Source organism: Tasmannia lanceolata, unplaced genomic scaffold (genome assembly GCF_043159265.1).
Source record: "Tasmannia lanceolata isolate RefF3 unplaced genomic scaffold, GAP_Taslan_0.1 ptg000025l, whole genome shotgun sequence".
Taxonomy (NCBI): domain Eukaryota; kingdom Viridiplantae; phylum Streptophyta; class Magnoliopsida; order Canellales; family Winteraceae; genus Tasmannia; species Tasmannia lanceolata.
Window position 1 is genome coordinate 386,136 of NW_027518702.1, and position 15,411 is coordinate 401,546.

Sequence of the window (15,411 nt, forward strand, 5' to 3'; positions counted from 1 at the left end):
TTTTCCTGCAATTCACTACTTTGTCAAACAAAAGTTGAACTGATTTATGATGGCATGTTAGTCATGCCCACTTTCGTTTTTTAATTCCATCCCTACATAAAAAAATGAAGTGATTTTTATGGCCATATGCATCACGAGAATAGCTTTCACCATTGCAATTGGCAAACAGTTGTTTCCTCACACAACAATCAGGTGTTTGTTTTCCCTGTTTTTTTAGGAGAGGGGAAACCCTACTACCAAGGGAAAATGCCAAAATCTATAGCCCTGTTTGGATTGAAAGAAAAACATTTCAAATGGAAAGATTTTATTGGGAAATTTCTTTATTTCCACGATTTAGAGGGAAATGATATGATTATGGTTAAATTGGATAGATATTATCATAAATTGCAAGTCCCTTTTAATAAAATTTGAATAGGATTGGTTCCAATTATCTTTTTTGTGTAGAAAAAAGTACGAAAATTTAGAATTATTTTTCCTTTCCAAACTTTTCCACAAAAATTCTTGCCATCCAAACATGTAAGAGAAAGTTGAGGAGCTACAAAAAAGGGCAATGATAAATCGACCCCCAAATATCTTAAATCAACCCCCCTATGTGTCTTTCTCTCTCCTCTGGGTTGGAGAGAGAAGGAGGAGAGAGATAGACACATAGGGGTTGATTTAAGATATATGGGGGACGATTTATCACGCCCCACAAAAAATTAAGGCCACTTTGGACGGCCTTTTTGTTTTGGATTTTGAGAATTGATTTTTGAGTCCAGAACTGATTATTGGATGAGAATTGATTTGAGTCCAAAACTGATTATTTGACTCAAAATCACATTCAATTTTGACTCAAAATAAGTTCCGTACGGACAATCAGTTTCCATGATCTAAAACCAACAGAGCCTAATCTTGCAATGTTCACTTAATATATATAAAAGGAATATAGACTTCCAATTCTTTAGTATTGATTTGAGAAGAGAGTTAACAATAGAAAAGAGCTTGCATTTGCAGTAAATTTACACCCGAAGAGGAGACTGCCATGTGAGTAGCAAATGGCAACCAAACAACTCTAGGAAATGGAAAATGCTTACTTTTTCTTAGATTTCCCCACTTTTGCTGAGTGTTTAAAGGGTAAAGTAAAATGACAGCATTTTACGTTTCCTAGATATGTGTAGTTGCCATGCATTGTTCATATTACTTGTGTTCTAGAAATTTTCTAAATAATAGCCTTTAGAGAGTCCTCCCAAATCAAGAGGAAAGGAGTAGGTTTTGACTTCTATTTTTTTTGCACTTGTAAAACAACATCATTTTACTAACATGCACCCAAATGGATAATAATAGCCTTTGAGCTCCCTCCCAAATCAAGATCAGTGCAAGATTTTAATTTCTACCTTGATTTTGCTTGGAAAATGATGTTATTTTACTTCCCTACTACTACTTAAGGTCATCCAAACGGACCTTAGCGAGACAAAATTACCTCTTTCCAAGGAAGCACTATTTCTATGGCAATCAAAAGGCCATTTGGGCTCCGTTCAGTTGCATTCCTGGTGTCGGAAAACCCAAGGAAATGACGTGGCAAGAAGAAGATAAAAGTAAAACAACTGTTCTATAGCAATAAGAAAATCCTCAAAAAATGAAAAGATGAGGTGAAGGGCCGTAGGTGAACTGATCAATGGTCACAGTGAATCAAACAGTAAGACGGCTGAATAATCCAAATCCTTCTACCTAGAGAAGTGTACTGTGTAGAAGCTATAAAGAAAAATCAACTGTTTAACTGAAAAAGTAAAATGTTTCTCACTGTTTATCAATCATTAGATTCCACATCATTGATCAAAATAAGGTTCCCAGATGAGAGTAAGTTTCAAGCAGATTCCAAGGGTCTTGGCCCGAGTCTCAATCGCATGATACCAAAACTTAAGTTACCTCTATGTAATCCCAAGTACGTTAACAGTATCTAGCAGAGTTATACGAAGCTCACCATAACTAAGGTCTCTTACTAGGAATTTATAAAACCACATTAAACAAGAGCTATAAGCAAAACTATCACATTCTTGAAAGGCAAAAGAAAGGGGAAACTGCGTGGTAACTTACTAAAACTAGCATCATCTGGATTTCTCAATTGGCTGTTGCAACACTCTTAGAATACTCGGTACGGCTTTCCCATCGTGCTCTTCAGATACAAGCATCTCACCTGGTTCACCATGAGGCAAAAATAAATCATTTCAACACACAAATGCTACAGATGCATATAGACCCAGTTGGGTTCAAGTATCAGACCCTACTAAGGTCCTGTTTGTTTTGGATTTTAAGAGATGATTGTGAGCCCAAAACTGATTAATTGGACTTAAAATTAAGGCCCTGTTTGTTTTAGATTGTGACAACCGATTGTGGAGTCTCCAACCAAATGTAATTTTGAATCCAATATAATCAGTTTTGAACTCGCAACCGATTCTCAAAATCCAAAACAAGCAGGGCTTAACAAAATAGGATAATTAACCCTCTGTCATAGTGGGCATGTGATGATACCAAAAGGACTTGGATGTTTTCCTCATGCAATTGTAAATGCATGAAAAAGAACATGAAAGTAATTTATAAGAACAGATTGTCTTCATTTATTCTGAAGAAAAAACAGAGGTCAAAGGCCTGAAACTTACATTTTGCCAGTTCTTTTTCAATAGCGAGACCAGGAAATTGACACTGAGCTGCACATTCTGGAAGATTTGTTTCTCCTCCATGCCACAGTTCCCAACAGCAACCCCCATGCAGAGGACCTTCTTAAGCTGGAATTTAACCATGGCTTTCGTCTCATTCACCTTGGATTCTAGAGACTCCTGGTGGGATACAAGCGTGGGAAACTTGCCTGCCTTGTTGAGGCCTGGGCCAAGAAGCCTTGGAATCTGCTTGATGATAGCCTCTGAAGCAAGGAAAGCATGGTATTTCTTCGCTAGTTTCTTGACCAACTTTTTATTTTTGTTCATCTTCTTTAACCCTTCAACGTCCATGTATTCTAATCCTATCTTCTCTGCCTGCAGTTCACAAAAACAGGACACAATAGTGTTCAATGATTAAGGGATGTAATGAAGATTAGGGATTTAAAATTTGGATTTTTATTCACCTCTTCTACATGCTGAGCATCACCAAGCATGCATACTTTCATTTTGGGGCGAGGAATATGAGGGAGTTTTACAGAGCCACTGAAACGCTTGTCCTTCTGTGGGTCATAGTTTTTAAGCCCAATTTGGAGCTCAATAGTTTCGGTAAATTTTCGGTTTTTCTCCTTGGCATCACCAGCAACTTGGGTAATGGCCTCCCTCAACACATCACTCTGAAGCTTACTGCAAGCAAAGATTAAAAAATAAAAGAACAAGTGAGGCTCAAACTCAAAATGGAAAACTACAGCTTGAATACTGACTGTGCTCCGAAAAAGACATATTCGCCACATGAACCAGCCTATATTGCAATAGAATAACAGAACATGTACAAAGTCCATTAACAGAAAAAGTGCAAGACCGTGTGTAGTTCTTCATATTTCTAACATAACTGCACATGGCAGTATATACACAGTGCGATAATGAACATATAATAGTTCCCAAAATTGGAAACACAGCCCAGAAACGGCTTCAACACACATCTGGGAACCCCTTTGAAAGAAGGTCCACAATACATCTGGACATGCCTAACAATTTCAAGGGTAAATTAGTCCAGTTAAGAAGACAAAGAGAGAAATCTCTAGACAGGCCAGATGTTCGATATAGATTCTATCACCAATATACCATAGTTGCCACGTCGGGCAACGAGTTTGGGTAGAGAAACATGAATAGAAATGTGAAACACGTGAAAAAAATTAAAAGGGAAACGAGAAACGATAGAAAAGTGCACGTGAAATGTATTGACAAACGTCTTTGGAATAGTTTGGGAAACACGAGGGACACATACACGAAACGTGACGGCAACACACATGTGAGAAATGCATCACACTGGTAGTAGATAGAAAATATACAACATAAGCAAATCATATGCAATTCAAAGTGATAAATATGTTTTTCATATCATATAAATTATGAAGTAAAATTGCCTCTATTACAATTAATCGTAACATATATGCTAAAAAACATAAAATCTTTCGAAAGTTTAACCAAGTCTAGCAATACTTCTATTCATCTGATATCCAAGTCTAGTAAAAGTTTAACAATAATATCATGACCATCCATATTAAACCCAAGTACCTAACAAATAGAAGTCAATGAAAAATGAAAATTTTTAATTAAATACATGTCAAACTACTAAAATATATAAAAAAATAGAAATAGTAGGTAAAAGTCAAAGAGTAATAAATGCACTTTGGTGACTTTTAGTTTTACCCAATGGGAGAGCCCTTTCAGCTCAAATTCGCATGGGCGCCTGTGTGTTCCTCTCTCTCTCTCTCTCTCTCTCTCTCTCTCTCTCTCTCTCTCTACACACACACGCACGCGCACACACACATATATAGGGATTTGTTAGGCAATTTGAGGAAAGCCATTTCGCGGCTGACTTTTGCATGAGAACAGCCACACCGGCTCACTTTTTGTCATATTCATAAGAGGTGGCTGTTCATTCATGCAAAAGTCAACAGTGAAATGGCTTTCCACAAAATTGCCTAGCAAATACCATATAATATATTATGAGGAAAGTGTTCCTGCGCTGCAGCGCAGGGAGCTACCTGCGCTTTAGTGGCTTATAAAGCCTCCCATTGGTCACATTTTGTGGACCCGCTATACGAACCAATGGGAGGCTTTATAAGCCACTACAGCGCAGGAACACTTTTCTCATATATTATATGTAATATATAATATATATATGGAAATGGTTTGTGAGCAGCTGCTCAGATAAGCTTATTTGAGGAGCTCACAAAGACATCTGGCCCCACATTTTTTGGGGGTCCAAAGCATTCATTTGGAAGGCTCTTCCATGGATAGCGTGTGTACCAAAAATCAGCCCTATAGGAGCATCCTAACCCTGCCATTTGTGGAGGGAAAAAATGGGCGGAAACATGGACACAGTGTCTGTCCACTCTCCCCTCCACCTTTGATTGGGTTAGGATGATCCTACTGATCTGAGTTTTGGTACACACCCTATCCATGGAGGGGCCTTGCAAATGAATGCTTTGGATCCCCCCAAAAATGTGCGCCCGTCTCCCCCCCCCCCAAAAAAAAAAAAAGAAAAAACCACCACCACCACCACATGGTTTGTGAGCTCTGCTCAGCTTATCTGAGCAGCTGCACACGGCCAAAACACCTTAAGCCAACCCTAGCTTAACCATAGGCATTGACAAAGTATCAATTTTAGCACTTAAATCAACCTAATCAAAGCTCACTTCTATATTTTAGAGCAGCCCAAAATTAAAAATTGAAAGTGATTACATCTTGCTGTCCATGAAACCCAAGAAATTAACTTCTAAAATTATTAAATTTATATAATTACAGTCTTAGGTAAAGGCAGAATTCAAGTTTTCTTCTCACAGGACCCAACAAATCTTACTAAAAATTTCCCAAAATTAAATAAAAACATTAAAAATCTCCCAATCATAAAGGCCATGCCTAACAATGTGTGACAAACAACACTGTAGGGAACTACTGAAAAGTATGCGGATCGATACCCTGCATCTCCGTTAAAAACAAAAGAAGTTAGCATGATGTTTGATCAGTACGACCCACATTTGTATCTCAATAATCCTTCCGTCACATCTGCCTTCATTTTATACTAGGGAAAGTAGTGGTTCCACAATAAAAAAAATACCAGAGAGATGCAAACTATGTGCGACGCAATTTAAAAAAGGCTTAACACCACATTCAATTAGTAATATCTCTTGTTAAAGGAAGAACTTACAATCCCAACGAGGTGCTACTACAGTTCAAAACATTGGCTATATCAAATACATAACAACCAATACAGCTCATACGAATACAACCCCTCAATTGGTATCCACTAAATTGGTGTTAACAGAAATTCACATGTTATAGATCTATGGATTGACATTTTGGTTTCAGTTTCGATTTCGCCCTTGGCCGAAACCGTAATTTCAGCTGAAATCCGGTAATAAAAAAAGTATTATTCTATAAATTTCAAACTTTCGGAATAATAATATTTAAAAAAATCATTTTTTTGCAAAATTGCCGAAATTTGGGATTTCGGGAAATTTCAGTTTCGGTCCCAACCGAAATCCGAAATTTCGGAATAATAATATTTTAAAAAATCATTTTTTCAAAATTGCAGAAATTTGGGATTTCAGGAAATTTCAGTTTCTGTCCCAACCGAAATTTCAGATTTCGGACGAAATTTAAAACCATGCATAGAACCCATATCGACCGTTAGGCTAGGTGTATCTACTATATTGGTATGTATCGGCAAATATTCAATACAGGCATCTTGTCTGTTACATTCAAGTGTTTTCTGGCTTTTTGGGTTGTGTAAAGTGCAACTTGAAACTATTTTTCAACATTTCTTGGTTGCTCCGTGTGACCTAAATCAGTCAAGATCTACAACATTCCATCACGAAAAACATAATTTGAAGAAATAAACAGATTAAAATCGTTTGAAAAAGTAAAATCAGTTACATTTGATGATGTGGATCCAATCAAGAGCCCTTTTTTGGCTCTTTATGCAAGGGCTCCCTTGTATCTATCATTGCTCATAAAAATTATGTAAGATTTATTAAATCTGCATGTTTTTCATGAGTAGTACCTGTGGGAACCATTAGTACTTCGTTACACAATTATGTTAGTATTTTAAATCTGTTTATTGCTCATTTGATCATTTTTCAATTAAAATAATCGGCTCTAAACTTTTGGTTGAAGGGACCAGCATACATAAAGGCGGCAAATATGCTCATCAGCAAAATTCCAATCTAATAAATCATAATTTTTAGTTGAAGTAAATGTTAAAAAATCATAAAAAATAAATGCAAACACACATATATCAAAACATTGTGCATTATTGGGCCATGAAAATCCTTATCACCCAAGCCGCTAAGCCTAACGACCTTTTCTGTGTCCCTAAAGGCATACTTGGCTGAGCTTTTGTAATTACAAGAGCCATTGAAGCTAAGTAAAATCTATCCTCTACCTACTCTGCATAGGTGAAAATATAACATCCAGCCACGATGTAACCGTTGCTTTCCTTAACCAGCTGACCTTACTCAGTAACCTTAGCCTCCCTTTCTTTATAGTTCGACTAAGTGACTTCGTAACCATAACTTACTTTCTCAGGTCTCACATCAAACGGGCGATTCGCCCCTCTTTTTTTGTTGAATTAGAAGGAACGGGATCCAGCTGGCCTCTCTCTTTTCCAATGCTTTAACAAATGGGCTACCAAAGGACTAGGCCCTCTCTAAACGCATGAATAAATGAGTTGTAAGTGGAAGCAATGCAAAATCAGTCTTTTAGTCAGGAGTGAGGGAGAGCCAAAGAGTCCATCAGCCCCCTATTATCCCTTATTAATATAGTACAAGCAAGATCAAATCAAGAGCAGCGCTATGTTGGTTGAGCCTACTGATATAGCAGCTATAGCAAAAGGCCAGCCAGCGAACCCGCATCTAGCAGTACTTGTTCTTAGTCTAGTCGTCGATCTGATACGATGAGGAATGGACTGGACTAGGAGCTGATGAGAGAGGAGAATAATCTAGTCTTTTAGTCAGGAGTGAGGGAGAGCCCAAGAGTCCATCAGCCCCCTATTATCCCTTATTAATATAGTACAAGCAAGATCAAATCAAGAGCAGCGCTATGTTGGTTGAGCCTACTGATATAGCAGCTATAGCAAAAGGCCAGCCAGCGAACCCGCATCTAGCTGTACTTGTTCTTAGTCTAGTCGTCGATCTGATACGATGAGGAACGGACTGGACTAGGAGCTGATGAGAGAGAAGAATAATAATTAGGAAGACGAGAAAGTTGAGTACTGACTGGCCAATGAGAGCTGGCCTTATAGCATCGATAGCAAGAAAGAATCTTCTCCACCACCAGCCCGCCCCTGGGTGCTCGATCGGAATTCTCAGCTTATCTCATGCCGGAATCCCCCCCCCCCCCCCGGATTCACGAGGCTTGATGTCGGTGCGAGAAGGGATTTGGGGGGAGAAGTGGATCGGGATGACGAAATATCCATCCTGGAGATATAGGGGACTTTCATTTCTTCTCCTTTTGTTCCACTTCTTCCATCCCGCTCTATGCCTTCTGTCAAACAAATATTCAATACTAACATAGAATAGAAATTGGATGAATAGGAATCAGAGGTGCCTGGTGAATTGATTGGTCCGGGCTGAAATGTTCTCGCCAGTTCGAGTACGAGACTTCGGTGTAGTAGTACTATAACGGTTTTGTCACATACTAAGGACTCCTTTTGTAAAGCAGCTTATTGTGCTTTTATTCCAGCCAACGAAGCTCCGTCTAATAGGGGTTCGGTTCACCCATCATACCTACTAAGTAGAAGGCAGGCGAACTCGGACCAGTGCAACAAAGTTTGGACTCTCGCGATTGGACTCTATCACAGAAGAGGCAGTGCAAAAGGGAAAGGGGATGAAAAGAACCTATGCAAAAGGGCGTCTCACTCAAGTACTAGGAATAAGATTTCAGATTGTCTCGTATTTTCCACATAGTCCGTCGATCATATTATTGATTCCGATCCATCTTATGTGTCCCCAACGTTCTTCCAAACCAAACCTTCCTCTTGCTTTCTACTCGTTATCGTTACTGTACCTTTCTTGATTCACCCACATTCTGTTTATGTATTCATATCGAATCAATAGAAACAATGATTCTATACCCGGATCTTAATGAAAAGAATACACCAACGCCAACCGAGTAGAATATACCCTAAATCCCGAGATGGAAATCCCTAGGCATTCTACTACAAAAGAGAGAAAAATGAGCCAGACCTCGTCTTTGATTTTATCATATTAAATTCATTGAATATTTTCATTGAAAATGGAATATTTCCATTTTATTTTCACATAATTATAGATAATATAATTAATATTGAATTAATCTTTTTTCCACTGAAATCCCATCCCACACTTCCCTCATTCAAAGGCATTAGGAAATCCGATTCCACAATAACCTTGGGAAGATGCCTAGTAACTACCATAGACAACCCTTCTCTACCTAATCCCCCCCTCCTCTCTATAAAAGTGGCCCCAACCCTTCTCCTTGCTACTCTACCCCAACCTAAAGGGAAGGAAAATACTGATGCTTTCTTAAGGAAATCCAGAAGTCAGAATAGACTGTGGCCGAACCAGAGAAGCAGGATTCGTACCCAGAGTTGGGGATTCGCGAATCCCCGAATCGCGAATCTGAACCGTGATTTGATTCGAATCCCCGATTCTGGGGAATCCTGATTCCCAATTTTGGGAACCCCGATTCCCAATTAATGAAAACCCCGATTCCCACTTTATAGGAACCCCGATTCCCAGGCGATTCCCTGCGAATCCCCAGCAAATCCCAACTCCCCACGAATCCCCGACGAATCTCCGTCGACTCTTTGGCAAACCCACGATTCCCGCTTCCCACTATCCCAGGAGCCTTCGATTCCCGCCTTGGCAACCTTGGGCCGAACAGCTTAACAAAGTTTCTCCCCTTTTAGCTCTTATGTAAGTAAGCTCCGGTAGCAAGGGGAGCACGTTCAAGAGGGAAGAAGCAGCTCAGTGGGGAGAAGAAAAAGCAGGGCCGAGCTGAGCTAAACATCTGCATGGTTAAAGAAGTGTACCCAAGTTCCTGTCTTTGTTGGGGATCATAGAGACCGGACCAGAAGGGGGTAGATATTCATTCTAAAGGAAGGGTACCCGAACAAGGAGCGGATGAGTGAGCAGCTTAGACTCTTTCCGGCCGTTATGGCCAATTAACCAAACCACGAGCAATTCGTCTACTTTGAATTACCGCACGACACCTCTTTCTTCGGTTGGACCTCACTAACTAGAAAGTGCAATCCACCAGGATAATACTACTACTAAAAAGGGAACTCCACAGATAGGGAAATCTGACTCAAGAAAGAAAGAATGGGTACAATGTTGCATCATAGACTCAAAATGAGTCTCTCAAAAGGACCTATAGGGAAGGTCTGATATAATAAGATGATGATGTACCAGACTATCCTATCTGAAACAAGGTAGGAAGCTTGTTAGTGAAGCAGACGTCAAATCTTCGAAACAAGCGTCAACCCTGGTTCAAGCCTGCCTTCCCTCTGTCAGTAGTAGCTTGACTTCAACTACAACTTCGAATTCACATAAATAGTCACTCCTCTGGCCTGGCTTCCTTGTAAACTGAGCTTGATCTTGCAAGGGAAGTAGAGAGGCGGGAAACTGAATGCGTGAAGCAAGAAGCCATGGCTTTCTCGGATCGTAAGCAAGGGGTACAAAAAGCAAGAGTCAAAGAGGACATGGAGGAGGTAAAACAACTGTTTGACTTTGGCACATGAGGTGGAGGGTTTGGCTAGGTAACATAATGGAAATGTATCGGACTGGACTGCAAATCCTGGAATGACGGTTCGACCCCGTCCTTGGCCTCGGGGAGTGGCGAGCAGGACGGAACTTGAATCAATCAAATGGCATAGTATAGGAAGGCTTTCCTTTGGTTGACATCTACAGACAAAATTCTTGAACTTCAAAATAAATGCAACAAAATGAGAAGGAGCTTTTTAAGTTACGCTTCAATAGAATGAATTCGGTAAGGGTAGAATACGCCCCATGGTCGATCGAAGGTCCTGTTTCACTTGAACTCAAATCTTACCCATTCAGCCACAGCCCATAACAAAATGTAAGACCAAGCAAGTCAGGCTGAAAGTTATGAATTGGTTGAAGAAAAGGAAACCCCAGCGACCAAGCACTCCCGCCCCCAAAAGCGAAGATCGAACAACCGCCAGGTTGTCGAGGACACGTCTGAAGAGGAGGCGGGAGCCCTTTAAGTTGACCACCCCACCCATATCACGAGCGTAAGTGCGTAACAACGATGGGACACATCATCCTTTGGTTGATACTGATATTTTGAACTTTATGTATGAATAAGCTTCAACAATACTATTGGACAAGCAATTTCACTGATAGATTAGAAGCCAACAAGCCTACACAAAGTGAAAAACCCAACATTTTGAAGGGGGCAGACGTTGGTGCACGTTGTGATGCAAGGGATAATATCTAAAATAGGAACTGATATTTTGAACTTTATGTATGAATAAGCTTCAACAATGCTATTCCACAACCAATTACCCCTGTAGATTAAACCAACAACCCTACATAATGGCCCTACATAACTTGAACAACACAACATTATGAGGGAGGAAGACATTGGTACACATTATAGATACGTAATGCATGGGATGATAAATAAAATACTAATTACTAATCAATATTACGAGAATATAAGTGAGTGTTCACCATAAATCCCTAATCAGCAAAGTATTTCCCAATTACTGATCGAAAATTATGAAATGGCCAAAACGTTTAACTTTCAGGTTTTTGCCACAAACTTTTATTTTTGTATCAATACAAAACTACAATAATTTTGAATAAGAGGGACAATAAGGCTTATAATTTTTTGGCAAAAAAATAATTTTAAAAGTGACTGAAGCACATTTTTGCAACACATTAAATTCTACTTTCAACATATGTCCTTAGCTCTTCTTTTTTTAATGATAAAATGGTCTAAATCTAAAAGCATTTTTTTCAGAATTTTTTTTTTTTTGTATCCCTATGAAACTACAATAGTTTTCAATATGAGAAACATCAAGCCTTATAATTATTTGGAAAACAAAATCAAAATTTTAGCAGAGATAAAATGGCATTTTCATCAAAAGTTCATGCAGCATTTACTGATATTGGAAACATCATTTAAAAAGTTAGATGTTGTTTACTAAATCACAATTCTTGATGGCTACTCAGAACATATTTTACAGATTAGAAAATAATAATAAGTTTCAACATTCTTTGAAAATTTGTAACCATAAGCAAAGATATCAACAACCCACCAACAGATCAAGGGTTAGGATGATTATTTGGGCACACCCTATCAATGTCAGAACCCATCAAATGAATTGTTTGGATCACCCAACAATGTTTTAAATACAGTGTAATTGAGAAGAACAATATATGATCTGAAAATAATACCTCATCGTCGCGCCTTTTGTACAAAATTACAAAAATTCCTGAGCAACAAAATCAAAATACCAGATTGAATCAGATAGAATATAAAAGGAAAATTAGAAAAGCAAAAAAGAAACTAATTCGGAAAATGAAAGCAGATTTTCATCTTAGGAAATAAAAATTTCACGTTCTGATCCCAAGATTTTGATTCAAGCTATAAGAATATAAGCATTTGAAAAAGGTTAGAACAAGAATCTAAGGAAATAATAGGGAGATTGAGAGATTAGATGAACTTACAAAACCCTAGATTAGGGAAATGATAGAGAGGCGCAAAGCTGCTGATTAAAACCCTAGAAAGAGGTATATAAAGAGTGGGGTGATTTACGAAAATCTACTTGTTAAGTATCATATTTACGGGAATATCCCTAGTATTGTCTGAAGAACTAGCTCAAAATGGAGTCGTGCTACTGTACTTCGCGTGTTTTATGGAATGATTGGAATATCATAGCTGTTAGATAAGATGGATTTGTACATGGAAGGTTCAGATCACTTTCTCTATTTGTAAATGAAAGGTTCAGATCTCTCTCTCTCTCCCCAATTCCATACCCTTGGTGGGCCCTACAGCACTCTCTCTCCACATCCTTGGCGGGTCCAACAGCACTCCTCAACTCTTTCTCTCTCTCTCTCCACCCTTGTTGGGGCAGAAATTTGCATGGTGTAAATATTTGAAGAAGGGCTCATTGTATTTTAAAAAAAATACATACACAAACACAGTAAAAGGGTGTATTTAAAAAAAAAAAAAAAAAACCACTTGCCCCTCTTTGTTAAAAGATCCAAACCGTCCATTTGTTAGGCTTAACATAAATGGGCCTGCCTATAATATCTTCTCCATAGGATGATCCTAACCCTTCGATTTGTTGATGGACAACGCCCATATAAACCTCTAAGATTGAAGAGTTAGGATCATCTTATGGTCATTTTTTTTGGGGAAATTTTTATTTACATTGGGGCTCAACAAATGAACGGTTTAGATCTTTGAACAGCGTGGGCCCTACTTTATTTTAAAAAAATACATGCACCTACATATAGACCTCACATAACACATATTTAGTAGAAATTCATTGTGGCCTACCTTTTTTGAAGATCCAAACCGTTCATTTGTTGAGCCCCATTGTAAATATGTATTTCCCAAAAAATTATCTCCATAAGATGATCCTAACTCTTCGATCTTAGAGGTTTATATATACTGTCTTCTGTCTGTAGATTGGAGGGTTATGATCATCCTATGGAGAAGATATTATGACCAAGCCCATTTATGTTAAGGCCAACAAATGAACGGTTTGGATCTTTTAACAAAGAGGCCCAAGTGGGTTTTTTTTTTTTTTTTTTTAAAAAATACACTTTATACGGCATTTGTACATCGGTGTATGTAATTTTCTTTTAGGCTCCGTTCCTTTCGACGTAAAAATGGACGTAAAATTTGTTTTATGATGTACGTCCATTTTTACGTCCAAAGGAACGGAGCCTTATTACATCATAAAACAAATTTTACGTCCATTTTTACGTCGAAAGGAACGGAGCCTTATTAAAACACAGTGAGCCCACCTTAAAAGATTTACACCATTCAATTGTTGGCCCCATCAAGGGTGTCTAGAGAGCGGGGGGAGTGCTGTTGGCCCCACCAAAGGTGTGGAGAAAGAGTGTTGTTGGGCCCACCAAGGGTGTGAATTTATCATCGCCCTTGTTTTTTTCTTGGAGAAATATGACGTATGAAATCGTCTTTCATAAAGTGACGAGTGCCATTATTAATACAAGGGGATTAGAATGGCAATGTCTCTTGTTGGGTGTAAAATGGGTACCTCCCTTAGATGGTCGACACATGGCACCACCCTTGGATTAGAAACCGGATTTGTCTCCTAAGGGTGGAGATCTAGAAAGATTTTCAAATCTCCTACAAAATGGCAATGTCTCCAAGAAGGAAAGTGCCTCCAAGGGAAAGACCTTGTGAAGGGCGGTAACTTTCCTTCTAAATCGATAATTCAATATAGAAACCAATTCCCACGAGAAAACTTGATAATTATCTCCATAGAAATCGCTCAATAAGGAAAGACTCCTACCAAGGCAAACTTCCTACATGTAAATGGTTGTGGACTTCTTCTCTATAAAAGGACCTCACGCTCAATAGCACATCCATCCGGTAGCACTCATCTTCAACCTCTAACCTTTCTTCTCCCTCTAGTGTGCCGATTTTTTACTTGAGCATCAGGGGGGTCCCCTGAACCACAATTCTGGGGCCCTAACGCTTATTCTATTAGCGGAGGTCTATTCTCGACCGGAGCTCTACCACCCTAGATCGTATGGCCAGATCTCGGCATCATCGGCTCTCGGCTCTCGATAGCAAAAATGTACAAAAGTTATCATCTCTTTCCATTAGCGCATTTAGATTAGATTATTGGAATCATGAATCGGAATTAAAATCCTATTCTGATTTTACTAAAAATGGAATGAAAGAATTTATGCTGCCTTTCTTTTGGTTAATTTTACATCCATTTTTTACGTCGGAAGAAACAAAGTTTTAATGAAGAAAATCCAATAAAATTTTCTTTTAACCAGGGTGGAACGTCTAATAAATATCCACAAATTCAGACAAAAATGAAATATAGAAGCAAAGACCAAAGGTGACAAAAAACAAAAGACAAGGTGGTTTAGTGCAATTATAAAACTATGACAATGCCAATATCAAAAACCTTGTAATATATGACATTAACAGACAAAAATAAGCATGAATTCAACCGAAAGTGGTCGGAAGTATTAGTACCTGCAATTTTGGTTGTCCTCTGGCTATAGGATTAACAAGAACTCCTTGCTATTAGAAATTCAAAAGTAATAGGTGACTCCATTAAGAATATAATTCATCCTGTAGGATTAACAAGAACTTCATGTAAAATGACAGCTTTAACATCTCCTTGAAGTTACCATTATATTGTTGGAAATTTGTTTCCATTTAGGTGGCCCATAATTGATACACCTAAGATTTGGAAGATCTTAGACTTATGTAAAGTGGATTTTTGGCTACTAAAGATAACTCTCATTAAAAATCCTAAATAAGAAAGAGAGTTAGTGTAATTGGGAAACCAAATCATTTCCCTCAAGCATATATATATATATATATATACGTGCAGGGGCGGAACCAGGAATTTACACCCGGGGGGGCCGGACTAGTTGTAAAATTTTTTTTTTTGCAGGTAGGGTTTCGTCAAACCAAAAAGGAAGCTTTCTACAAGATTTTTTTTAACACAGGGAGATGGGGAATTGATATTTTCACCCCTTGG

At 38.5% G+C, this 15,411-nt stretch overlaps 1 protein-coding gene across 1 annotated transcript; it reads right to left on the minus strand.

The window, feature by feature from the left end:
- Positions 1-1,736: 1,736 nt before the first annotated feature.
- Positions 1,737-12,493, minus strand: LOC143858130 (large ribosomal subunit protein uL1-like). The gene is made up of 5 exons (XM_077368765.1): positions 12,377-12,493; positions 12,104-12,141; positions 3,098-3,317; positions 2,637-3,008; positions 1,737-2,173 (listed from the first exon to the last, which is right to left on the minus strand). The coding sequence occupies exons 2-5, from the start codon at positions 12,106-12,108 to the stop codon at positions 2,120-2,122; spliced, it is 651 nt and encodes a 216-aa protein (XP_077224880.1). The 5' UTR covers positions 12,109-12,141; positions 12,377-12,493; the 3' UTR covers positions 1,737-2,119.
- Positions 12,494-15,411: the final 2,918 nt, after the last annotated feature.

What these genes read in the sequence shown, in the direction of transcription:
- LOC143858130 (XM_077368765.1), bottom strand. An exon ending in ATGCTCAGCATGTAGAAGAG is followed by an intron (nt 3,009 to 3,097) that starts GTGAATAAAAAT and finishes TGTGAACTGCAG; the next exon opens with GCAGAGAAGATAGGATTAGA. An exon ending in TGAAAAAGAACTGGCAAAAT is followed by an intron (nt 2,174 to 2,636) that starts GTAAGTTTCAGG and finishes ATGGTGAACCAG; the next exon opens with GTGAGATGCTTGTATCTGAA.